The following is a 26,383-nucleotide window of genomic DNA, read 5'->3' on the forward strand; positions in this document are numbered from 1 at the left end:
GCCACCAAAACAAAACAGACGCAAGAGATCCTGGGACAAAGGATAGTTTATTGTCAATAACCAGGCAGAAATAGAGCCAAATGGTGCCTTGTTAAGCAAATTTGGCCTGTGGGACATACTGCCCTAGGGTGCCCCAGCGAGTCTTCTGAAATACCTTCCGGCTCATGCCCCTTGCCAGGGCTGGGTGATGGACTCTGGGGTCATCCCTTTGAGATTCTGGGTGGCTTCATGCTGTTGTGCTGGTGTCTTGGCCTGTATATGAGGCATGGAGTTCATATCCTGCCCACCTCCCCAGGGAGATTTCCCACCCCCACCCTGCATGACCCAGTCAGCTCCGAAGGAAAGAGTGGGAACCGTCAATGTTTCCCAGTTGGTAGAAATCATCCCAGTCCCGGCCGGAGCAGAAATAATCTGATTGGCTCAGGCTGCACCGAGGTTGGAGCTACTGTGGACTAGCAGAAAGGGGCTTGATGTCGCGGGTCTTCATGTAGGAGAGGAGTTGCTCAGGGATTTCGGCTAAGACATCCTTCGCCAAGCGTGCCATGCTCAACACGTGGTTCCCCGAATGATCCACGTAGTCCCGGAAGGGCACAAACTGCAAGAGCAGGGAAGGCACAGAAGGGTGGGTGTTGGGCCAGTTCACCAAATCCACCCAAATATACTTTGCTATTAATTGTGACAGAGAAGTGAAGGGAAACCGCCCACGTTTCTAGACTCTAACCATTTGGCCAACTGTATTAGGGCTGTATCCCCATTCTGCATTTGAACCTTATCTCTTGCCTATGATGTACACCCTTGTTCAGGTTCACTCTATCTAAAGTATTCAAGATAGTTTCACTTCTTTTTCTTGTGCAGCCATTGGTGATTCAAGTAAGCAAAATTAGAACTGCGCTACAAGATCAAGCCAAAGATCTTTGCGAGATCCCGGCTCCTCTGGAGGTTAATACAAGATTTGCAAGAGGTCAGATGCTGGTTGATTAAGATTAGAAGGACACACTTGCACTTAAACTGTCCTCTCAACCAGTCCAGATTCTTTTAGATTCTGATGTTTTAACTCCCAGCCCATGCATGGACAACCCTTTTCTTTATATTAGGGGTGGGCAACTTGTAGTCCCCTAGATGTTTTGGCTTACAACTCTCATCTTCTCTAACCATTCGCTATGCTGGCTTGGGATGATGGAAATTGTGGGCCAAAACGTTTGGAGGCCCACAAGTTGCCCAGCCCTGCTTTATAGGTTGGGAAACTTTTCATTCCTACAGTATCTGCAAAGCGAACAAAGCAGAGCTACAGTAAAAGAAAGAAATCCCAACTTTGATCTTGAGGCTGGCCATGTGAACTGTGGAAATTGGAAATTGGGCCTTTCTGATCTGGATTGAGGATGACGAGTTAATAGGCTAAGCCACAAACCTCTGAGTTATGGAGTGGAACCTAAAGCTATCTCTTAGCCAGGCATGTAAAGCCCCATTCTGTCATTTTGGCAGATGCTTGCAAGGTAAGGTAGGTGCAAAGGCATCAATGAGGGCAGGGCAGGAAGAAAGGACTGGCCGTGCCCCCACTCTTATTCCTAACCAAGGGCCTGGTGCTAAACACTGGAAGGCCTCCTAAGGGCATGGCTCTGGCAAAGCCCTGGATGACATATCATAATGGGGGTGGGTGGGATAGGAATTGGAAGCCCCAGCACCTCCGTTTGTAGCTTGAAACGGAAAACGGGACTCCAAAAAAATCAAGCCAGAGTGGAAACAACTCTCTAGTGAACCTCCCCTCGGCCACACCTCACCAGCCACATTCTCCCAGGAGAGTTACCTGTACAATGTCCCTCTCAGCATAGCGCCCCCTGGAGGAGACCCGCACTTCGTCTCCATCCAGCTCTTCCATTGCTAAGGATGACAGAATAACAGTAAGTACAAACATCTGTTGTCCTCTCCCAGGGTCACTGCCATCAACCGTAGGGAGCCCATATGTACTTTTTTCTTTTTACAGTCCTCTGTTTGAAGGGCTGCTGTCCAAGTCCGGTTTAAAGATAAAGGACCATCAAAAGGAAGGGCTGGGCCCCAAGGCTGCCCACCAACAGCACCTGAACAGCAGATTGAGCAAGACACACAGGTCACTTGCTCCTGGTCTTCCACACTATGGAGAGATGTGCTGTGTTTCTATTTACACTATCATAATAATTTCTAAATTTGCAGCTATACGGCCTCATTTTTGGTGATTCTTAAGTGGCCACCCCATCCGTATCCCAGGATAGGATACGTCTTAAAGCACCTATTCCTGCTGACAATGGATGACAAAGCATCCAAATGGTGGAAGACAACGCATCAGCTTCACAGCCCCAACAGCAAGGTGGCCCTTCTGTTTACAGGGTTGCTTTGTGCTTTGGTTCCCAGGTATGAAATGCCAAAAACTGGGCCATCTGCCTTGTTGTCATGCCACCCTGTAGGTTTCCCAATGTTGATCTGGTTCAAAGAACTTGATTCTTTGCTGGTCCATAATGCACCTGGATAAGGGCAACACTTACCCCCAAATTCAGCAGGGCCTACTCCCACGATGATGATGGACATAGGCAAAGAAGAGGCCTGTGGGAAAGAATATCAGTCTCTGAGGTGGGGCCTGCATGGCGGCCTAGCTGTCTACACATACACATCTGTCCTGGTCAGTGTGGACTTTCCCACAGGAAGCAATCTGGGCAGCCATTTTGCTGCCTGATGCCGAACAGCAAATGGTACCCCCTCACAAATAAAGGTGCATAGAGTTACTTTATTTATTATTTATATCCTGCTTTTCCACCCCTCAAGGAACCCAAAGTGGCATACATAATCATCCTCCATTTTATCCTCACAACACTAACCCTGTGATGTAGGTGGGGCTGAGAGTCTGTGACCGGTCCAAAGTCACCCAATAAGCTTCCATGGCTGAGTGGAAACTAAAACCGGATCTCCCAACTCCCAGTCCAACACTCTAGCCGCTATACCTCACTGGCTCTCTAAACTTATGTCCCATTCATTTCAATAGATGGACTAGTAGAACTAACATTGGATACAATCCATAATATCAAGACTGGTAAAGTTATTTGGGCACCTGAGGCAGAAAATCCCACAAGCACCTCTCCCTCTCTTTGGTGATAAAAATGCAACAACAACAATAATAGCTGTTTTTATAAGGACACTGCGTTTTTATGCTTTTTATGTTTTTAAACTTTGTATATTTGTTTTAATGTCTACTGTTTTTAACTTTTGTAAACTGCTTAGAGGGCTTCAGCTATGGGGCAGTATATAAAAGCAATAAATAAATAAATACATAAATAATGAAATAGCTAACCATTTCTTGCCCTTTCAGGACACCCAATATGAGCAGTGTGAGGTATCAGTCTCACTCTGCCTAACAGCAGGGTCAGCGCTGCAAAGCTACACAGCCAGCCCTCTGCTCCCTGCTTCCTTATTTGGGTCAGAGGCTTGCCCCATTATTTAGGTGGAAGTATATCTTCAAGGCAACCATACTGTGGTTCTTTGAGGATGTTGTTTGGCCCAATGTTAAGCAGCAAGGTTAACAACACAGTCTGGATTTCTCAACGTCTTAGTTCAGGGTGTTTTTGGTGTGTGTGTGTGATGCCGCTGCCATACTAACTTAGTGAGTGTCGCTCGCTCATTCACGTTTTCCTCCTGCTCTGAGCCAAGGACTTGGTATCACATTTTATCCTTCCAACTACTGTATGAAGATTAGGCTGGGTTTGTTTTTGTATGTTTTTGTGGTTTTAAATTGTATGTTTTTGTGGTTTTAAATTTTTGTATATTGTTTTTAAGTGTTTTTATCCTATGTAAACCGCCCAGAGAGCCTTGGCTATGGGGCGGTATACAAATGTAATAAATAAATAATTCTAGTATTAATATTTGCAAGGCTGAGGCTGTCTAAAAGGAAGATCTGACTATGGGCCAGGTCACAGTGGGTAAGCAGTCCACCAGGACCAAGACACATTAAAAAACAAACCAACGTGGGGAGGCAGCATGGTTCAATGGACTTAACTGGCAGAATGGGGTTACAATGCTGTTTACTCCCTGCTCAACTCAGAAGGGCAAGCTGGTACCTCTCGGCCTCCGTTCCCAAACCTGCCAGCACCTAACGCATGTGGCCTTCTAGATGTTGTTGGACTGCAACTCCCATAATCCCTGTCCATTGGAGTAATGGGAAATAAAGTAGGGAAATTACTAGGAGTAATGGGAAATGCAGTCCCACAACATCTGGAAGGACACACATTCCACAACTCTGGCCTGTCTGAATCATCACCAGGGCCTTTGGGTGTGGGTGTGTGGAGATTGGGAGAGATCATGAGAAGTCCTTTGTTCAGCGGAGTCTGGTGGCTGCTATTCCAGTCAGGCAGTAAAACCTTCTCTGAGTTTCAGCCAGAACTCTAAAGGAGCTATTCAAAGTTCTAACCCAATCCTCAGAATGGGTTCACAACCTTGGAGAGCTCCTTTAGAGTTCTGACCAGTTCTGACTGAAACCCAGAGTAGAGCTCCGGCTATTGGGCGGTATAGAGTGCTTTGTTACAGATCAATGAGCTTCGAGAAGGGAGAGATCAGAGATTTGTTCCTGGTGGCATTTAGGGTGAGGTCTGGAGCTTGTGACTCGATTCCATGCCCTCCCCCCGAACTCTGATGCTGTTCCTTGTCCCCCAAACCCCAGCTAGGAGAAAGGTCAGACTCACGCTGACAATCGCTTCCTTGGTTTGCAGCATGTCGGAGATGACGCCATCCGTGACGATGAGAAGGACATAATATTGGGACCCGTCGGTAACCTCGGCAGCCAAACTAGGGAAGAAGAGAGGCCCCAAACACCCCTTTTTTCAATAGGAACACAGGATGTTGCCTTACACCAAGTCAGAGCATTGGACCAGCTAGCCCAGTGTGGTTGTCATGGACTGGCATCAGTGGCCAAGGTTTCAGACAGGACAGGTTTCTTTCCCAGCCCAGCTGAAGAAGCTGGGGTTTGAACCTGGGACCTTCTGCATACAAGGCATGTGCTCCACCACCGAGCTATGTCCGTGTCAGCCACCTCCCTGCTTCCTGTGCCCTCCTGACTCCCAAGCCCCATAGCACACACTGGTCGCTCAGCCACAGAGCTAGAACGGCAGCCTTGTTAGAGAGTAGACCAGCCTCGCCCAACCTGGTCCCCAGCCAATGCTCCTAGCAGCCTGGCCAGTGGAGGCTGGTGGCTCCGATGTCAGTGGGGCAGTGGATCCGCTCCGGGTTTCAGTCAGAACCAGAATCTTGGATAGCTCCTTTAGAGTTCTGACTGAAACCCCAAGCGGATTCACCACCCCACTGACATTGGAGCCACCAGCCTCCACTGATGCTGCCTATTGGCCATACTGGCTGGGGCTGATGGGAGCTGAAGGGCAAGATAGCTGAAGGACCCCAGATAGGGGAAGTCCAGCTTAGACCGTTCCTTCACCCTCTCTAGTGCTGTGCTCACCTGTTGGCATCTTGCAGTCTGAGGGGCCTTTAAGGAAGTGCAAGTGAGGATCACTGGGCCCCATTGAAGGGAGATACAACTTTGAGCAGATCTGGGTATATGATGACTGCTTGTTGAGCAGCCCTGGCTCAGAGCTGTTCTGGGGGCTGTGTATACGCCCTGTTTACCCCATGGTGGCTGAGCAGTGATGCTGCATCATTTATACGGCACAGCCACCAACTCACATCCACCATGGGGTTTTCCCCTGAAACTGCACACTGAAAAAGTTGCCGGCTTTACCGCGACTTTCTCCTTTACCCCCCTGGTCACCACCTTCTTTGCTCTGTCTGTTGGTGGTGACCTCGCTTTGCACTGGGGCTGGGGGCATTGCAGGAACGGATTGAGGCCCATGGTAAGTCGTGTGGGGGGGGACACACAGGAAGGCCAGGCAGAGGGTGGGCTTGATGAGCTGAACGGCCGCTGGCATTGCCCGGAAGGCACGCGCTCCCTCCTGCCACGGAGAATTGCCGCTGCTACCCCACAGCTGCAATGCTGCGGGGTTTTGAAGGAACGGGTGAGAAAGCAACTCAGTCAAGACATCCCCCTGGTCACGGTGCCATGGGCAAAGCCCCTAGAACAGCCTTCCTCAACCTGGGGCGCTCCAGATGTGTTGGACTGCATCTCCCAGAATGCCCCAGCCAGCTGGCTGGGGCATTCTGGGAGTTGTAGTCCAACACATCTGGAGCGCCCCAGGTTGAGGAAGGCTGCCCTAGAAGGCAGGAGGGGTTTTCCAGAGACGACTTCCCTGCTCACCACTTACCGGGCGACCTGGTTAATGACAGGTGCAAAGTTGGTGGGTCCATACAGCTGCACCGTACGCAAGCTTTGGAAATAGGATTCCAGCACTCCCTCGATGCCCTCGCAGCTGGGGTTGTCTGGGTTGTGGTTCTGTGAAGGGAGCAGTGCAATTCAGCAAGCAAAAGAGACTCTCTTTGTGCATTCATGACTCTTTTCCGAGCTCTGTATTTGAAACGTCTTCAGAAGCATGAGGACTTGGTTTGTTTTTTAAATGAATAAATAAATTAAAGTTCCCCATGATTCTATGAGAGAATCCAGTTTTCGTGCTGTGCTGTATAAGCGCAACTGCAGAAATTCGGAGATATTTGTTAGTGCTTCCAGGAGGTAAGTGAGCAGTATGATTGACTTCTCCATGATCTTTTCTACACCTAAGAGTTGTCCCGGGAAAATAGAGGGATCGTCCCTGCCTGCTCCCGGGATCCCCTGTGTGCCATTTGCATGCACAGGGATGATCCTGGGACGATCCCTGGAAAAAAGGCAGGTGTAGAAACAGCCCATGTGTCTCATAATGGGGATCTTCTAGAAAGAGAGGCCTTTAACAGGATGAAAACCAAATCTCATGAGATGAGACCCTTCTCGTTAACCCCGGATGAGTGAGCATATGGCTGTGACATGTTTACTCCATAGTGAGGGAAATGCATTCAGTCTACACATGCCCAGAGTCACTCTTATGATCCAGAGGTTAACCCTAGCATCAAAAGCAGGTTGGAGGGCTAGGCCCCAGTGAGTACAGGCACAAATTAAGCCCTGCGCCCCATCATCTGTGCTAGTCCTGAAAAGGAATACAGAAATTACCAAAACCTGGAGAAGAGACTGTAGTAGTGTGAGAAAGGAGGAAAACACACCAAAGATTTCAGTGTAGGCCAGCCTTCCCTAATCTGGAGCCCTCCAGATGTGATGGACTACAGCTTCTATAATTCCAGCCAGCTTGGCCAATGGCCACACTGGTTGGGGATGATGAAAGTTTACTCCAATACATATGGAGGGCACCAGATTGGGGAAGGCTGGTATAGACAGATAGATAACTATGGATGGCGATTAATGCCAAAAATCAGATGTGCAATTACTTCCTAATAACCCAAGGGAAATACAGAATGGATTTTTAAAAGCTGGTTTGATTAATATTAATGATCTCTATGAGGTTGTTTATTTGCTGTCCAGCTAGGACAGGCTTATTACAGGAAGTGCTTCCGCAGTAGGCTTTTAGTGTGAATTTGTCATGCTTCATTCACTCACTTTTTACAAGGCATTCACAGACCATTATCTAGTCATTTTTGTCCTGTATTTTCCCTGTGGTTTCACTGAATGGAAGAAGTCAGGTTTCCCCCCCTAAGTAGAACAAATGAGTAGCACAATCTCCAGAGGTGTAGATGCCTTTAACACTACTCTGCCATCATTTTTGAAGGGTGGACGTTTGACATGGGCAAGTGAACCTATCACAATTTAGCACACATTCATTATAACCCTATTAGGTGGGTGCCATTTTATTACCCCGTTTTAAAATATTGATCTTTTAATTAGTCCTATCAAGCTTTTCTGGCCATATTTTTCTAATAAAAGAAAATAGCACAATACCATCATAACGTTTTAAGCGATGCACACACCCTTTCTGGTTACTACCATTAACCATTTTGCTAAAATGGTGGTGACTTAAAAGTTTTTTCAAAAATCATTTTTAAAATTTAGCATTATTGTATTATGAAATAGCATTATAGTTATTTTATTTATTTACTTAAAACATTTATATCCCGCCCTATATCAATAAGATCTCAGGGCAGCATACAGATAAAAGCATACAGTATAAAACAGAAAATATACACAGCTAAAAACAAATTAAACCATAAACCAAGTTAAAACAATATATAATTTAAAAGCAGTAAAACTATTAAAACAGTTAAAACAATGTGCCAACTTAAGTGAATTCAACCATTAAAAGCTTTGTTAAAAAGCCATGTTTTCACTTGGCACCGGAATAAAATTGGCAGCCTTCTCCAATGTAGTACAACTCCCATCTTTCCTAACCGCTGGCTATGTTGGTTGGGGCTGATAGGAGTTTTAGTCAAAACACCTGGAGGCCAATGCTTTAGGAAAGGCTGTATGACGGTGTCATAGCGCTATATCTATATTTCATTTAAAATAGTATGCTGAAAAATATCACGGCACTAATTAAAAGATGAATTAAAAAAATAAGCAGAGTAATAAAATGGCAGCCACCACAAAGGTTATAGCGAATGTGTGTGGAGCTTCAAATGGCCCCACCCACAGCAGATATGTCATGCTCACTCATGCGGACTTATAGGATAGCAGGATGCACGCTGTGCAATTCCGTTTGCTAGCTCACAACCTCAAAGCAATGATCAGGTGGTGCTCAGAGCCAGCTTAGAAGCAGCTGGAGCTGTGAAGTCTTCTGCAGTGAAATTTAGGACTCATCTACACCAAGCAGGATATTGCACTATGAAAGCAGTATATAAAAGGCAGGAGCCACACCAAGCAGGATATAGCGGTATGAAAGTGGTATATGGTATTTCTCAATGGGCCCCAACAGTTGTCAGTGCACTTCAATACTGCTATAAAGCAGTAGTGTGGCTCCTGCCTTTTATATACCGCTTTCATAATGGAATATCCTGCTTGGTGTAGATGTGCCCATAGTGTGTTGTGTAGCTAGCAACTAATGTAGTTAATTGTAGCAGCCTTGAATCTTTCCTTACTCTGCCAGATCTGTTACCAAGAGGAATCAGCTGGAATACCGTTCTGCTTTTGTTATAACATTGGAACAATTCTCCAAGGTGACTGAAAGTAACATTTGACTTGACTTGTTTGCTTCCGGGACCGGACTTTGGTGTTCAGAACAGATCCTGGGGCACCTCCCTGTTATAAGGGACAAGTGGACCCTCTGAGAAGATGTTGCCGTGTGAAATGTTCCTGCTCAAGGTCCAGGCTTTTCTAAGATACTCCATTCCGTCCTCCATCCCTCGTTTTGTCCCCCCCCCCAAACAGAAACACAGCATTCTTTGGCCAATGAGCATGCGGAGTCCTGGGGGGGGGGGCATTTTGAGCATCCTCCTCTTGGGTTCCTCACCCCACAATAATTTTTTGTACTTCTCCAAACCTTGGGTTTTCCCAGAGCTTGCTGACAGCTCCCTCTTGTGCCTGAGTGCTGCCATTCTGGCCACTGATGATGATGATGATGATCCAGAGAGTTCCACAGAACCCAATTCCATGAGGACTTATGAAGCTGCCTCAAAACAAGTCAGAGCTACAATCCTCCTAGCTCAGTACCGGCCATCTTGGGTGGTAGCATCTTCCCCCCTAAGACCTTTCCCAGTCCTGCCACTTCCGCTCCGAAGCAGCTGCCAGGGATTGAACCTGGGACCACACATGTACCAGGCGTCCGTTCTCTCATGACCGTCCCTCCCACAGTCCCACAGGGAGCTCCGTCCTACCTACCAAAGGGAACTGGTGGGAGACCTTGCCGTCTGGCGGGACCTTGGCTCCGAAGCCATAGGCAGGGAAAAGCTTGTCGCTGTCGTAATCCTGGATGATTTCGCCAACCGCCTTCAGCGCCATGGCGTAGGAGCTGAGCTGATACGGGCTCATGTAATGGAGGGAGGTGGGCTGTGAGGGAGTCCCTGTGAAAAGGCATCTTGTCAGCCTCTCCGGTCCTGCAGTTTCCCCTCCTCCCCCAGCAACCCGGCCCTGTGGCTTCCCACAGCCAGTACATACAACATCAGGGAATCCCTTGAAAAGCCAGGAACGATTTTCCATCTCAGCTTGATTTGGCTGCCCCTCTTCTCCAATGTGTGGCTTGCCAGATGCTGTTGGACTGCAGCTCCTATCAGCACTCCCCATTGGCTATGCTGGCTAGAGTTGATGGGAGATGCAATCCAACGACACCTGGAGAGCCACACGCTCGCCACCCATGCTCCACACGATGCCTTTGTGGCCCCTTCCCACTTCTCCCTCTCCCGCCCGTGCCCAGTGGGCCTCCGCCTCCAGTTCTTTTCCCAACAGGTCAGTTCCCCTCCTCCTCGGTTCCTCACATCCAGCAGAACAGGGGCATCTCCCTTCCCCAAACAAATCCCAATATGGAACCACATGAGTTCTTTGGCGAAAGGTTCCTCCATGGCTCGGATTCGCAGGAGGGGCAGAAGCCGGGCCCAAGCTAGACAACCGCAGAGAGGTAGGTGGTTAAAAGATCTCCATCTGTAGCCATGGGGTCCTTGGCTGCCTGGTTACCAGTAGCTAAGCTGGCACTCCGTTCCCATAGTGACTCACGGGTGTGCTACACTCACCGTTGGAGGCTGTGAAATCAATGGCGACTGTGAAATTCAGCTGTGTCCTAAGGGGTGGGGTGGAGAAGAGAGAGAAACAGAGGCTGCCTTCCTTGTGAGTCCCCTAAAGTGTCCTCAATTGTATCCCCTCCTTATTTAGCCCTACCATCACCATTCAGTCTCCTGTCAGTACCCCAAAGCGTAGCAGTCCCACCTCCAAGACTTTCGCCAGTTCTCAGGTGTGTAATTCCTCAGCGCCTCACACTCCCATTTCGTTCTGCCTTCTTGTCCCAGTGGCCCTCCTTATGGCCTCCTCCTGGAGCAATGCCCCAGGAGCCATGGGGACTGCAATCTGACTCTAGGCCCCTGGACTTCCGGAGCCAGGGACATGGGAGGCATTCAGGTTTTTCAGTGGACGTACCCGCCTCGAATGTAATCCACAAAGGTGAATTCCGATTGCACTGCAAACGACAGAAGAGTTACCTGCCAGGAACAGAGACGGACAAGGGGGAAAAGAACCCATGTGAGAGAAGGTGGAGAGATGCCACAGCCACATAGAGGAGGAGGGAACTTCAAGGGTCTGTTGTGGAGCAGCCTAATGGAATTGAAGCAGGGACTCAGAAGAGCTCTCTCGCTCTCGCTCTCGCCATGTGTATGATTAATATAATCTTCTCTGCTATGGAAGCAGAGAGTTGGATCCAGATTTCAGCTGGGTGACAGTGGACTTCCCGGCCCCCTCCTTCGCATGGCAGCCCTTCCACCTCCCTGAAAATGCTACACAAAGTCAGGAAATCTAGTGGAAGGGGGTGAGCTGTGGTATGGAGGGGGATCCCCAAAAGTCAGGCAGAGGGACTTTCTGCAAGTGGAGCCTTGCAGAGGGTCCCTTCCTCTCACAGAAGGACAATTCTGGATCCAACCCAAGTAGTTCCTCTGGTAGAGCAGAAATGTATAGGTTGGGCCGAGAAGGCTAGACTGGGCTGTGACGAAAAGACTCCCCAGCCCCACTATTTAAGCCTCCTCACAAGGAAGATATGAAAATAATGTTCTCCGAACTTACAGTCCCCGAGTTGATGTATTTCTTTTTCTTGCATTTCTTCCTAGGATTAGAAACCTGGTGTTGGAGGAGAAGAACAACAGGTGAGTCTTCTCTATCCCCCAGTCCCCAATCATCATCTTGTTCCCCAACAACTATCACAAAAATTGTATCCATGGCAGACATTGCTTCATGTCAGTGGCCCCCATATTCTCATCCCAGCTGCTACACAGATTCATAGAATCATAGAATAGTAGAGTTGGAAGGGGCCTATAAGGCCATTGAGTCCAACCCCCTGCTCAATGCAGGAATCCACCCTAAAGCATCCCTGACAGATGCTTGTCCAGCTGCCTCTTGAAGGCCTCTAGTGTGGGAGAGCCCACAACCTCCCTAGGTAAGTGGTTCCATTGTCATACTGCTCTAACAGACAGGAAGTTTTTCCTGATGTCCAGCTGGAATCTGGCTTCCTGCAACATGAGCCCGTTATTCCATGTCCTGCACTCTGGGATGACTGAGAAGAGATCCTGGCCCTTTGAAGAGTGCTATCATGTCTCCCCTCAATCTTCTCTTCTCCAGGCTAAACATGCCCAGTTCTTTCAGTCTCTCTTCATAGGACTTTGTTTCCAGAATCCTGATCATCCTTGTTGCCCTCCTCTGAATACGCTCCAGCATCCATCTTGAAATGTGGTGCCTAGAACTGAACGCAATACTCAAGATGAGGCCTAACCAGTGCTGAATAGAGGGGAAACAGTACCTTGCGTGATCTGGAAGCTATGCTTCTATTAATGCAGCCCCAAATAGCATTTGCTTTTTTTGCAGCCACATCACACTGTTGGCTCGTATTCAGCTTGTGATCTACAATTCCAAGATCCTTCTCGTTTGTAGTATTGCTGAGCCAAGTATCCCCCATCTTGTAGCTGTGCATTTGGTTTCTTTTCCCTAGGTGCAGAACTTGGCATTTACCTCTCTTAAATTTCATTCTGTTGTTTTCAGCCCAGTGCTGCAGCCTATCAAAATCACTTTGAAGCTTGTTTCTGTCTTCCAGGGTATTAGCTATCCCCCTCAATTTTGTGTCACAGAGTTGCAAGGAAGAACATCAACCAGCTAATCCAACCCCTCATCCGAGAACAGGGCCATCTATCCATGTTTTCCTTTAGGCCAGAGAATACCAATGGGTGGCCTGAGGGCTAGCATAGGAGCAGCTGTTGTGTGATTCAAAGTTTTCCTGCAGTTTCAATTCTAAGGGAAAGCAAAGATGTTTCCAAGGGGATGTCTTCATGGCACCAAGTTGGCCCCGGGGTTTTCCTTACCGAGGGTGGTGTCAGGTAACCCCAATGCCACGAAGGAGTATGGAGTTTCCGGCAATTGTCCAGGTACTACAGCCACCGCCCCACCCACTTCCTGGTGGAAGGCGACTGATTGCTGGTCACCTTCCACCAGGACTGTCCCCCAGATCGGTCCCAGAGCGAGGTCAATGGCGGACCTCACTCCCACTGAAAAAGTCAGAGTAAATCCCCACCTTTTTCAAAGCACAGCTTCGTGGGAAAGCCCCACAGTGGCTGTGAAGCTGCATCTGCATCATATAACCAACACAACGCATTGGTTGGTTATATGACTGTGTATAGAAATATAGTACATCTCACCATGGTGGGGAAGATTGTGACCAGGTGACCTATGTGCCTGCCTGTTCAGTCTGCGGTCCAGGGGGCTTAACTGTGGATGGGCAACTTCCAGGCCCCTGCTGCTCTCCCTTCCTACGGCCCTTCCAATAGAAGAAGCCTTCAAATAAGGGACGGTGCTCTGGCGGCTCTTCAAATAGAGGACTGCGCCCTGTAAATGAGGCCACCCGGCCACCCTAGCTACTGTGAGGGCTGCAGCTAAGCTTAGAGAGAACAGGGAAGCCTGAGTAGGGCTGCAGATGATGTCATCGTTCCTGCTGATCCAAAAGTCCCGGCACTTCCACCCGGCAAGCCCTGGCTCCACCCCACTACCGAAGGCTTCCGTATGTGTGGTGGCCCTTTCCTTTGGCCTGCAGCGTTCTCATTCCACTTCCACCAGATTTCTCAGCTCAGACACTGGCTGATTCTGCCTCCAGTGTTACTCTCTTGTGGCTCTCCAGTCAAGAACCAATTCTGCCGGGACTCGCCCTCCAGTTCCTCCTCAGCGTCTTGGAGCTGACGTTGCTGTCTCCACTTCTGTCCCTTGCCTTAAAGCAGGGCCCGGGGGACCCGATTCCTACTTCAGGACTGAATTCTCTGCTTCTCCAAACTGCACCATGAAGGAAACCTAGGAAGCATCTGCGTGGGCGGCTTGTTGGGCAGAGAGTCCAGTTTACCGCAAAGGCAAAGGCCGTCCTCGAAGTTCACTACCGTGAGCGGATTCAAATTATTGTTTACTTCCTCCCACAGATCAGTGATGCTGGGTTTTATTAAACCCCAGGCACAAACTGTGCAACATCAACCCAAAGTGGTAATCATAGCTTATTGAAGCAGCCTCGGCCACGCTAGTTGACTTTGCCCTAAATACAAAATAGCAGCGGGGGAAGGAATGGCAGGTCTCTTGAGATGCTGGCAACTAATAAGGAGAGATTGGGGAGTAATGACTTGGTTGCCAATTGGCCAGTGGGGGTGGGGGAACCCAGGCCAGCCTGCTCCTAGGAATGAGCCTTATTCCAGGTCAGACTGTTTGTCCACCTGGTCCAGTACTGTCTACTCAGGCAGCAGGGGTTTCACACGAGTTTCTTCATGCATAGTGTGGAAAAAGTGGATACGGAGACAGGAAGCTGGCAAGAGGAACAGACTAGAGGAAGGTTCAGGTCAGAAATTCAGGCCGCATAGAAGGAAATACTTCTTTGTGTAGCTGGAGTTCGCTACCAAAAGGTGAAGTGACAGCCACCCCTTGGAGGGCTTTAAAAGGAGATTGAAGAAGTTCCTGGAGGAGAAGGCCACCAATGGCTACTAGTCCTGATGTCTCTGTGCCAGCTGCAGTAGAGGCAGTAAGCCTATGTACACCAGTTGCTGGGGAACATGGGGGAGAGAGTGCTGTTGTAAACCTGTCCTGCTTGTAGGTTTCCCATTGACAGTTAATTGGCCGCTGCGTGAGCAGAATTCTGGACTAGATGGACTCTTGGTCTGATCCAGTGTAGCTCTTGATATGTTCTCATGTTCTTTCTGATCATCTGCTTCCTGACCTTTTAATCTGGAGATGCTAGAGCAGGGGTGGGAACCTGTCATCAAGCTGGACAACCATCTGTCAGGTATGCTTTAGGGTGGATTCCTGCATTGAGCAGGGGGTTGGACTTGATGGCCTTATAGGCCCTTTCCAACATTACTATTCTATGATTCTATAAGGTACTCATGTTGACTGGGGCTGATGGGAATCCAGTATCCAACAACAGCTCAATCCCCTCTGCTAGGTGGATTGAATCTGGGGTGGGGGCGACAACCCAAGGAGGATTTTTTAAAAAAGCTGTAAAAGGCAACAACAAACCAAAAGACAGCTGCATTTTATCGTTCCCAATGTGTTTCAAGACTCTTCTCTTTATCAAGATTCTTCTCTTTATCAAATTGTTTATTTTTCAAAACTTCTAAATAATGCTTTGGCTTCTAGCGAGGAGTCTTCCATCCGTGAGTTAGAAGCCAGGTGTTCTAAGCATTATTTGGAAGTTCTGAAGATATCAATAGCCCTTTATAAAGAAAAGAATCTCAAAACATGTTGGGAACTATAAATATTGGTGCAGCTGTCTTTGGACTGAACCGAGGACTCTACCCATGCAAAACAAGTGGTTTACCATTAAGCTATGGTCCCTCCTGTGCCTTTGACAGAAGTTTGACCAGCAGAAACCAACAGGTGAAGCTTATGGTGGCACAGAATTGTACATTGTCTACGGTTAATTGCTGGAGAGCAAACTGCTGTTAAAGAGACAGCGAAAGGGTCTGATCCAAAAGCTAGTAAGTGTAACTGATGTGCCTAGAAAAGGACAAAGACTTCTGAAGAGTAAGAAGCCCTCCTGGTAGTCAGTGAGGGAATTCCAATGGATTCCCCACTGGTAAAAAACAACAACACAATTTATACTGCACAAAAATGCAGTATGAACCAGATAGGGAACTAGTTTTGCTGAATATATTTAATATTTCTGTGAAGAAAAAGCTTACCTCATAGACTGTGAACTGGCTCTGGGCACGAGAGAGTTCCCTGTAGCTTGTGGCAAACTCCCCGATGAAATCATGGCTGTAAGGCCAAAGAGGAAGAAGCAGGGTAGCTGATCAGTGCTGGTGCCTTGGAGAGCTCCTTTAGAGTTCAGACTGACACCAGAACCACCAGTCTCCACTGACTCAGGCAGCTTAAGGATGCAGCCTGGGCTTTCAGCAGGAATCCAGAGGTCCATGCATTTAGTTCTCACCCACCCACCGGAATAACCCACAAACCTTAACTATTCCACCCACTTCCGTTCATCAGACTGTCTTTGCTCTATAGCAGGAGTGTAGAACTTCATGCCTGGGGCCCAATCTGGTCCCCCAGGAACTCCTCAGGTGGCCCCACCACTACCCCTCAGCCACCAATCATTTGGTGGTTTACCAGGTTTTATGCAACCCCCCTCCCCCAATTCTAAAGGCTTGAAATACCTCTCCTGAGGCTTAGTTGCTGGCAGGAAGAGGTTTAAGCTAATGCTGGTGTTTTTTGTATTTCGGCCCCACCACCGTTTTGGCCAGGGACCCACCCACCCTGAATGTGCCCCCCCAATAGGGTGACCATATGGAAAGGAGGACAGGGCTCCTGTATCTTTTAACAGTTGCATAGAAAAAGGAATTTCAGCAGGTGTCAGCTGTATATATGCAGCACCTGGTGAAATTCCCCCTTCATCACAACAGTTAAAACTGCAGGAGCCCTGCCTTCTTTTGTATCTGATCACTCCAGCTAAAGAAGGCAGGGCTTCTGCAGCTTTAACTGTTGTGATGAAGAGGGAATTTCACCAGGTGCTGCATGCATACAAATGACACCTTCTGAAATGCCCTCTTGACCAGAGCGCTGCCCTCTTTTGTATCTGGTCACTCTAGTATAACTCCTGCAGCTTTAACTGTTGTGATGAAGAGGGAATTTCACTAGGTGCTGCATGCATTCAAATGACATCTGCTGGAATTTCCTTTTCTATGCAACTGTTAAAGATACAGGAGCCCTGTCCTCTTTTCCTTAGGGTCACCCTAGCCCCCAAGCTTTTCCGAATGGAATTTGGTCTCCAGGCTGAAAGAGATTCAACACCCTTGTTCTATAGGCTAGATCTACACATGCAACAGAACAAGATGCTACAGTACAGTTTTTTGAAAGCTCTATGTTTACAAATAAATTAAAAACACACACAACAGAACTCAAACAGAACTTATTGTGAAAATCATCACAATAAGAAGCTGAGCTAAAATCTCTCTCGATCTGCTGTCATTCCACCCTCACCCCACAACTCGAAGGTATTGGTTTTTTTACTTGGGGAAGCATTAAAAATGCCATCTCTCACCTGCAGCCTGAAGTTCCTTTTACCACCTTATTATGCTGTGTGCATTGATCCTACCCAGGTCAGAAAGAAGCCATGGATGTGTTTGCATGCACCGGGCTCATAAAGAACTGAACCAGGTTCAGCGCATAAAGTGCTTTAATATACAATGTTTTGAAAGGGCTTTGAAGGTGAGGAAGGGGAGGGAGAACAAAAACATTTATGCAAACAGAAGCAACGGGTGTCCTCAGGGAACCGTGATCACAGCAGTAGATTCCTGCATTGCTTCAGGGTAACTCTGTCTTTCTGGTCCTAAGGCGCACACTGGTGCTTCTTTGAAGAGCTCTGTTCATTTACACTGTTCGTACTGTACTTCCCTTCCCAACTCTCACACGTTTTAGGCTATGTGCCCATTTGTAAATAACGTAGTATGCGACCCAACTCACCCGTCCAGTTCTGTTCTCAGCCGGTCCCGGTCCTATCCTCCCTGCTAGTCTCCGTTCGTCAGAGAGCATCAGCTAAATATCTCTGAAAATTAAGTCTTTTTGTTTCTGTTTTTTAAATTTCTTCCTAAAAGCCTTAACCTGCATTCCTATGCACACTTACTTATGAGCAAGCCCCACTGAACTCAGTGGGACTTACTTCCAATAAGCACACATAGGATTGCCCAAGAACATTCTATTTACTGTATTTCTTCGATTCTAAGATGCACTTTCCCCCCCCCCCCATATAAACAGCTCTAAAAATGGGGTGCATCTTATATTCGCGGGTCATTTATTATTTCTTAGAATCAAAGCTTTTTTTCTGTTGGTGGTACTGAAATTAGTGTGCGTCTTACAATCGATGGCATCTTAGAATTGAAGAAATACGGTATATTTATTCAGAAGTTTTATATCCTGACTTTTGATCAAATGACCCTCAAGGCAGCTTACAATAGATTATAACAGCAGTCACGTCGCCAGTGAATTGTAGTAGGAGGCATTTGTTATAGGAATTTCTTCAGATGTTTTTATAAATAACCCCTTGAAGAAGGCTTTAACATAAAAATAGGCCAAAACATGTTGGATTTTCACAACTAAAAACTTTGTACCAGCATCCTGAGACGTTTCTCTCCATTTTGGAGTCTATACTGGATGCTTTCCTGCTTTTGCTTCTTTGCTTTTTCTCTCTTAATAGATTATAACAGCCTCCCCCAGGCTCCAGATGTATTGGACCACAACCCCCAGAATTCCTGACCATGCTAACTTGGACTGATGGGAACTGAAAGTCCAAAACATCTGGAGGGCACCAGGTTGGGGAAGACTAGGTGATAATAATGCACACGCACACCAAACTCACATAGCCTAGCAATCCTTAGTCCCCTGGCTGATGGATGGGAGCAGCGTGTGCAAGCCTTCAGCTCTGCAGTCCCAGGACAACTGTCAGAAGGAGCTGTGAGTTCTTTCTGGCAGGGAGGGGCAAAGCAAGCTCCCTGCAGCTGCTCCGTCTCTGGTCAATGGGTCAAGTCATTTGCTCCGTCTCTGGTTTTCCTCCTTGCCGTGATGTACTTCCTGGGAAGCAGGAGGTGCAAATCCCACCCACCCCTCAGTGGCCATTGGTCACCTGGTCAAGGCTGGAATGTGCTTTCTCCATAATAGATATGGAGGATTTTCAGATGGGCGGGAAATCACATTTTCTTACCATTGCTCCACTTCCTGATTTATTTCTGCAATAAGGATGAGCAGAATCACAAGGGTAAGAAAGCCGCAACGATGTTCAGTTTAGTGGGACAACGCCCTCTAGTGGGTGTTTTATAGTGCTTCTCCTGCACACAGCAGGAAATACTGAAAAATATCGCTGTAGCTTGGAGAAGTCAGGTTTTTGGGGACTTATGTGACGTAAAATAGAGCAGAAAGAGTGGAAGATGTGCAAGAGGATCACTGTGTCATCAAAATGACCTGTGAGTGGCCAGTTACAAGTGTGCTATAAAATGCTCATCTGAAGAAGCTCATGATCCTGATGTATAGTAGATTAGGTCTGTGAGCTTTATTAAGTTGCTTAACAGCACAAACTCCTAGAACTCCCAGCATGTGCCCTAATTAACTAAAAGTTTAGTGGACTAACGCAGAAAGATTTCTTCTAGATGTCTCAATACCGTTTCCAGAACCTTCCTCTTTATCTTTATATCAGAGCCCGAGAGCTGATATGCACATTACATGGAATGGATAGTAGAATTCTAGACTGTATCACCTCAGACTGCAGAGAGGGGGGAAAGTGTCATATTTTTAATGCTTTCCCACATAAAAAAATAAAAATAAAATAAGCACACCAGGGAGAAATTTTAGCATTACTCTCTCTCAGATGTGCTAATGTACTACTTTCAGGGAGCTTTTAACATAGGTCCCATTCAGAAGACACCTTAAACCATGGCTTTAAGAACAGTGGTTAAGCCAGAAAACTGGGCTGTGTTCAGAAGACACCTTAAACCACGGTTTTAACTATGGTGAATAAAGCAAAACGCCTTATTCACCATGGTTAAAGCTGTGGTTTAAGGTGTCTTCTGAACATGTCCTGGCTTTCTGGCTTAACCAGCATGGTTAAAGCCATGGTTTAAGGTGTCTTCTGAATGGGCCCATTGAGGAGCACTCAAAATTATCACACACAGGGGCAGATAAAGGGTAGGCATGGTTGGGCACCTGCTGAGGGCCCACACCCCAGCGGGGCCCCACTGACAAAACTCCTTTGGAGTTGCTCCTCCTATTCACCATGGCAACGTGCTTGTTCACCTGCCTCTTGCCCTGGCCCAGATAATGGCCGTGGTGAGGAGGAGAACCAGTAGGTGCCACTATCTACCTGGGCACTGGTTATCTGTCTGTCAAGCAAGCAAGTGGTGGCAATGATGAGAAAGAGGAGGCACAGGAGCAACGGCAGCTGGTGACAACGGTGGGGAGAAGATGGACTCCTTGAGGGAGGAGGCCCGTTGAGGAGGCCCTGCCCATGGGGCCTCCAAACGCTGGAGCCAGCACTGATCAAACACACACACACACCCCACCTCGTTCTGGGCAACATGTAGATTGCCTCACACAAAGAACAAGAGAAATGTCAATCTATAATGTCAATAAATAAAATCTAGACAAAGCAGACCCTCCACCTCACCTGCCATCCCTGTCCCAGTCATAGACATCGATTTTCACTGTCCTGGAACACAAGTAACAAAGAAAGGGTAAGAGAAGGTGACTTTCATGAGAAGGACTGGGGCTGCTTGATCCCCGGGTGAAAGAGAAGGAAACGCTAGAGATGTCACAGACTTTATCCCCCACCCCGCCATCAAGCCCCTTTTATGCGATGCTGCTCCACAACCCCATAAAGGCCCTATACTAGTGCCCAAGGGATAGTTGGGTTAGAGGTATGCAAGAGGGATGTCACCTTCCTTCCTCCACCAGAAAAAAGGAGGGCCATGGGCTCCCTTTAGTGGTAGTTGCTCCTGGAGATATCTAGACCTCATTCTCAGCTCCATCCAATGCTACCTCTGTGATTTTGAAGGCAAATTACTGTCAATGGGCGCCCTGGGCTTAAAAGCAGTGGAGCTTGGGTGTGAGATTTCTCTCCCACAGCCTCGGATCTTCCTTTGTGCTCTGCATGCGACATGATAATGGCAGCACTGTTGGAATGATGAGCTCTTTGCCGGTCTTGTGCCCTCAGAAATGCCCAAGCTTACAGCTGGCCCAGATACCCTATGCACAAGCTCTGTGTGTTCAAGCAAATATAAACTCTGACCTGTCGTAGTCTCCATTGCACAGGGCGCGCACAGGAATGGAGAATGGCTGCCATACTGGATTCAGATTGTTCTTCACTACCTCTGTCTTGTGGCAGATGGTGAACCTGGAACCAGAGAGGGCTCATGGCAAAGGGTGCAAGAACTGAGACAGAACAGGAGGGGATGCTGGCTGTGGTGTGAATCAAAACACAAAAATGGGCAGGTCAGCATAACCAGGGTGGAGGATATGGAGGTTTAGGGGTATGACCTGGGCAGGGTGTACAATATCTAGAGGGAAACAGCAATGGCTGGCTATCCCTGAAATGGGCACAATGATACAAGGCCGCTGTGGCTTTATTAGCTATGTCAAAGGAGAAAGGAGAATTTCAACACACCCAGTTTAGTCACAGCTTCTCAGTTTTCCCTTTCTACACATGCATGAAAAGCTCAGGAATCCTATGTTGTAACTGGTGACCAGGGCCGGCTCTACCAGTAGGCAGCTTGAGGCGGCTGCCTCAGGCAGCTGATTTGGGGTGTCATGAAAGGGCAGCACTGTTAGTTATTATTATATTTTTACTGCCAGAGAGGAGAAAAAGCACTTGTGGGATTCTTTGCCTCAGATGCCTAAATAATTTGGCTGAACTTGAGACTGGGTTCGGGGCACACCATTTGCTTCTCTGCTTGAGGCAGCAACATACCTTTGGCCAGTGCTGGTGAATATTTGGCCATTTGTTGGGGAAAGGTGGAGGACAAAATCTTTGTGGTTAAGAACAAAGTATGGAATATGCTCCTGGGACACTTCTGGGCATCTATGGCCTTGATGGCCTCTCCCAGAACCAACAAAAGGAACAGCCAGGGGCTGAAGTAAGGAAGTGGCCACAAGCAGTCTTTGCCATGTACGCCTGGGGTGGGCAACTTGTGGCCCTCCAGATCTTTTGACCTACAACTCCCCTCACCATTGGCTATGCCAGCTGGGGTTGATGGGAGTTGTAGGCCAAAACAACTGGAGGGACATAGGCTTCCCACACCTGCTCTAGATAAATTGACCTGAGGTCAAAATATCACCTACAGAACCTGTATATGGCAATGGTAATGAAATAACAAAATAAATTAACCTGAGGTAACAATTACTTACAGAAACCATATATGACAATAGTAATGCAAATAAAAATTCTTACTCCACCCATAAGTATGCATTGAAAGTAAATCCCCCAGCCCCCATGGCAGTGCTTGACCCATCCTGAATGCAAATACAAAGAGATGGTTTAAATGGTTTAAGGCAGCTTTCTCCAAATGAGTGCCCTCCAGATATTTTGGACTTCAGCTCCCACTAGCCCGAATCAGCATGGCCAATGGTCAGGAATTCTTGGAGCTGTAGTCCAAAATGTCTGAAGGTCACCAGGTTGGACAAGGCCTTGGGTATACAGTCTGACATTTGCAATGAGTGTGTGTGAGAGAAAGGGAGTGAAGGGGTGGTTTCTGGGGCTGAGGAAACTGGTAGTGTCAGGAGACTGAATCTGATGCACTCCCCACATTCTTCAATCAAATCTGAGCCTTGTACTTTGTTCCCAAAGTACAAGGCATGTTGTGGCACGTGAGCCTGGATTGGAGTGGGTAAAGGGCAAACACATACCTCAGCTTCTGATGAAGGAACCCAGGATAGTTTGCTTTGGGCCTAGCTGCTCTTCTAAATCCCTATGCACAACACAAAATGGTGGCTATGCTGTCTTCACAAGACAGAGCAGCAGTGACCATGTTCCCATATGTGAGTAAATGTAAAAATAGCAATATTTTGTTTAACACAGCCTTCCCCAAGTGGGTGCCTTTCAGATGTGTTGGACTACAACTCCCAAAATCCTCAGCATAGCTGGCTGGGGGATTCTAGGAGTTGCAGTCCAACAGATGAGGAAGGCACCAGGTTGGGGAAGGTGGGTTTAACAAGATGGCCACATTCTCCCACCTCAGAATGGATGTGCAGCCGCCTTTGTGTCAAAACATTGGTGTGAGAGAAATTGTGGCCTAATGAATTTCAGCACATCCCTCCAGTGTTCTTTAAGATGGTAAAAAGACAGATGGAGGATGGAAGAGGTGGGCAGATAGACAAGCCCACTGGTTCTTAGGGAAGCAGCTTCTAAGAAAATGTGTGGGTGTCTGTGGATGCCAGGGACCCAGGGACACACTCAAGAGGGTGAGCACACAGCATTCAAGAGGCAGCAGGACAACCATCTGACAGGGATGCTTTAGGGTGGATTCCTGCATTGAGCAGGGGGTTGGACTCGATGGCCTTGTAGGCCCTTCCAACTCTGCTATTCTATGATTCTATGTGTCTGGTAAGCCGGATGCCAGGGCCTCAAAAGGGGGTATCTCTTGCGTACGTGCCATCCTCGTTGCTGCGGTAGAAAACAAGGAAGGGGTCAGATTTGCCGAAGAAATCCTTCTTGTCGAGCTTGTTGGCACACAGCTGCATGGTGATGATGTCCTGGAAGGGAAAGGCTACATCAGACCGAGGGAAAGTTGTGATGACACCATCAATAATAACAAAATAATGATAATAATACCAAAATGATAATAGTAAAAAAGGATGTGTGTTTGCCTGTCTGTCTATCAGTTAAGCTGACTATGCCAAGACCATGAAACCTAGAAACCTGAAACTTGGCATGAAGATTAAGAGTGTGCACCTCAGTATTTTTTTTAAAAAAAGGCATTAATTAATTTTAATTAATTTCAATGTGCCCATGTGGTTGAGGCCCACAGTGACATCTTCAACTAGTAGAGGCAGACTTTCCTAACCAGTACATAGCTTTGCAGTTGATACCGTCTGAAGCCAGGGGAGGTGAGCAGGCCGAGAGGCAGAGCGATATGGCTTCTTCTTGTCCTCTACTGTGGGGCAGGCCCCATTCGCAAAGCAATGGAGTGGACAGCCCCTTCCAAAGGGGCCTATGAGGTGTACCATGGCTGAGGCCCTGCCTAGGGGTCTCAGCAGGTATGCCTACACTCAGGCAAAGTAGGTACGTGCAGTATCAAACTACGGTCTATTTCAATCCGCGCGAAGCTGGATCCTTTCATTAGTGAAAAATAAGAGGTATAGCAGAGGAAGGAGCTAGTGAGAACAGTGTGGGAGACAGCAGTGTGTGTCTGTGTGTGTGTGTGTGTGTGTGTGTGTGTGTGTGTAAGGAGCACTAATATGGGCTTTGCATCAGAGCACTGTGTTGGCAGAATGAATGGATTGCGGTAGAAGGAGCCCGTGGTAATGGAGGGAGAAAGCAGGACTGAAAAAGGGTTCATGGCCCGAAATGGGAGCTGTTCAAGGATGTGCCAGATAAGGTAGTTTACCAGGCAGATGTAGCAGCCAGCATTCAGGAAGGGAAGGAGAAAACAGGAGGGGGGGAATGGTGTGCGAGGTTGTTAGTGTGGTCAGCACAGTCAGTGTGGGGGCAGTTCAATCATGAGGAGGCTAGATTCCAGTTTCCCTTTGGGTTGATATTCCCCTTAATCCCATTTTCTGGCCTCAGGCCCCATAACTGCTAAGTCACCACCAGATAGAGAACCCGGGGTTGGGACTGACAGGAGAGTCACACCCATGAAGCATTTATTGCACACTGTGGCACTAAGCAGAATGTTTAGGCCAGTGGAGGCTGGTGGCTCCAATGTCAGTGGAGCAATAAATCCACTCCAGGTTTCAGTCAGAACCAGTCATAATGCTAAAGGTGCTATCCAAGCTGCACCTTGGATAGCTCCTTTAGACTTCTGATGGTTTCTGACCAAAACCTGGAGTGGGTCACCGCCCCACTGACATTGGAACCACTTGCCTCGACTGCTTTAGGCCCTCTTTTAACTGTCACTTCACTATTTGCTGCCTCACTATCCAAACTCTGATCACTGTGGCAAGAATTCTCTTAAATATGTTGTGTAAGGAAGAAAGCATTAAAAAGTGAAGGGCGTGTGTGTGTGTGGGAATCCTTCTCAATGTAATGAATGACAGAGGCTGCTGGAATGGTCTTAATACATAATATGATTATGTAGGGGAAAATCCATTCCCCCGCTGTACTCACCCAAGAATCCATTCAGTCAATGTAATAAGCTCACAGACCTATATGTACTCAGCAGCGGGCATTGAAAAACTCAAATGCATACCCTATTTGATTTGGTTTATTTACATTATTACACAGTTATGTATTGAGGTGCTTCCAGACGGAGGGCTCTTAGCAAATGAGAATTCATTGTGCAGCTATTTTGTCTTTTTTTAAAAATTTTTTTATCCCTTTTCGGATTTTACATGGGAAGAAAAAAGATGGAAGCAGTGGGAAAACACAGGAGGGTTAGAAAGGAGAAGGTGTCGTCATTTGGATCCCCTGTAACATGCCAGGAACAAGGCAGGGTTACGGCACTGTGGCGTTACCTCACAATTTAGCATCTTGTATATGTCTAGGTTAGTATGTCTGCTAAGTATGGAATGTTAGAACTGAGTGGGTGTGGTTTATGAGGTAATAGGTGGGGGAAGGAGTATATAAGGAGAGTCTTGGGAGTTTGTGAGGGATGTGAGTTTGAGTGCGTGTGAGCAGAGTTGTTTCCTTGTAGAGTAAGAAGAGTTTGGATTCTAGGGATTTAGGATTGGTGTGAAGAGAGTGAGGTGGTTGGTGCGTGGAGAGTTCAGATCAGGCAGGATTGAAAGTATTATATTTTGATTTAAAGCTTTTAAACAACAATAAACCTATTATCATTTTGTTAGCTACCAAATGCTATGTGTCAGCTTGGCATTATTTTCCTGCCTTACAGTTATTAAACACCCACACCAGATTATACCCACAGTATATTCAGAGAGATGCAATATTAAAACTATTTCCCTCATAGCTAGGAGAAAGGTTTTATTTAACCCTCCCTCAAGTTTTCAGGTGGTGGTGCTTGGCCTGAGCAGGGTTTATGTGACGGGCCCAATCCTGCAAACCCTTTCCCCCTAGGCACGAACCCATGGGAGGAGAACAGACCACTTACCCGACAGTTGCTGAGCTCTTCAGCAGACAGCACAATGGTGCCACACTTTTTCCCCGGAACCCCCCTAAAGAGAGAAACTTAGGGTCAGTTGAAAAGTACTCTTCAGTCCATGCATGCCACAAGGAAGGCCTCTGGTGAAGTGGACCATAGACCATCAAAGCTCATGCCAGAACCTAGGGTGACCATATGAAAAGGAGGACAGGGCTCCTGTATCTTTAACAGTTGTATTGAAAAGGGAATTTCTGCAGGTGCCATTTGTATATATGGAGAACCTGGTGAAATTTCCCCTTCATCATACCAGTTAAAGCTGCAGGTGCCCTGCCCTCTTTTAAATCTGGTCACTCTAGTATACATCATGCAGCTTTAACTGTTGTGATGAAGAGGGAATTTCACCAGGTTCTCCATATATACCAATGGCACCTGCAGAAATTCCCTTTTCTATGCAACTGTTAAAGATACAGGAGTCCTGTCCTTCTTTTCATATGGTCACCCCACAGAACCAAACCATCAGTCTTTAAGATTCCATAAGTCTCTTGGTTGTTTTTGCTGTGACAAACCCACA

The 26,383-nt window shown here is 47.4% G+C and overlaps 1 protein-coding gene across 1 annotated transcript; it reads right to left on the reverse strand.

The window, feature by feature from the left end:
* Window positions 1-35: 35 nt before the first annotated feature.
* Window positions 36-25,050, reverse strand: CPNE9 (copine family member 9). Its single transcript, XM_063122226.1, has 14 exons — window positions 24,987-25,050; window positions 23,205-23,308; window positions 20,850-20,954; window positions 20,229-20,270; window positions 15,763-15,838; window positions 11,633-11,686; window positions 10,997-11,058; window positions 10,597-10,643; window positions 9,752-9,933; window positions 6,267-6,394; window positions 4,701-4,803; window positions 2,517-2,574; window positions 1,805-1,878; window positions 36-595 (listed from the first exon to the last, which is right to left on the reverse strand). Exons 2-14 carry the CDS (start codon window positions 23,294-23,296, stop codon window positions 443-445), a joined length of 1,176 nt encoding a protein of 391 aa, XP_062978296.1. The 5' UTR covers window positions 23,297-23,308; window positions 24,987-25,050; the 3' UTR covers window positions 36-442.
* Between the last annotated feature and the right edge of the window lie 1,333 nt (window positions 25,051-26,383).

This window comes from Elgaria multicarinata, chromosome 3 (assembly GCF_023053635.1).
Source record: "Elgaria multicarinata webbii isolate HBS135686 ecotype San Diego chromosome 3, rElgMul1.1.pri, whole genome shotgun sequence".
Taxonomy (NCBI): domain Eukaryota; kingdom Metazoa; phylum Chordata; class Lepidosauria; order Squamata; family Anguidae; genus Elgaria; species Elgaria multicarinata.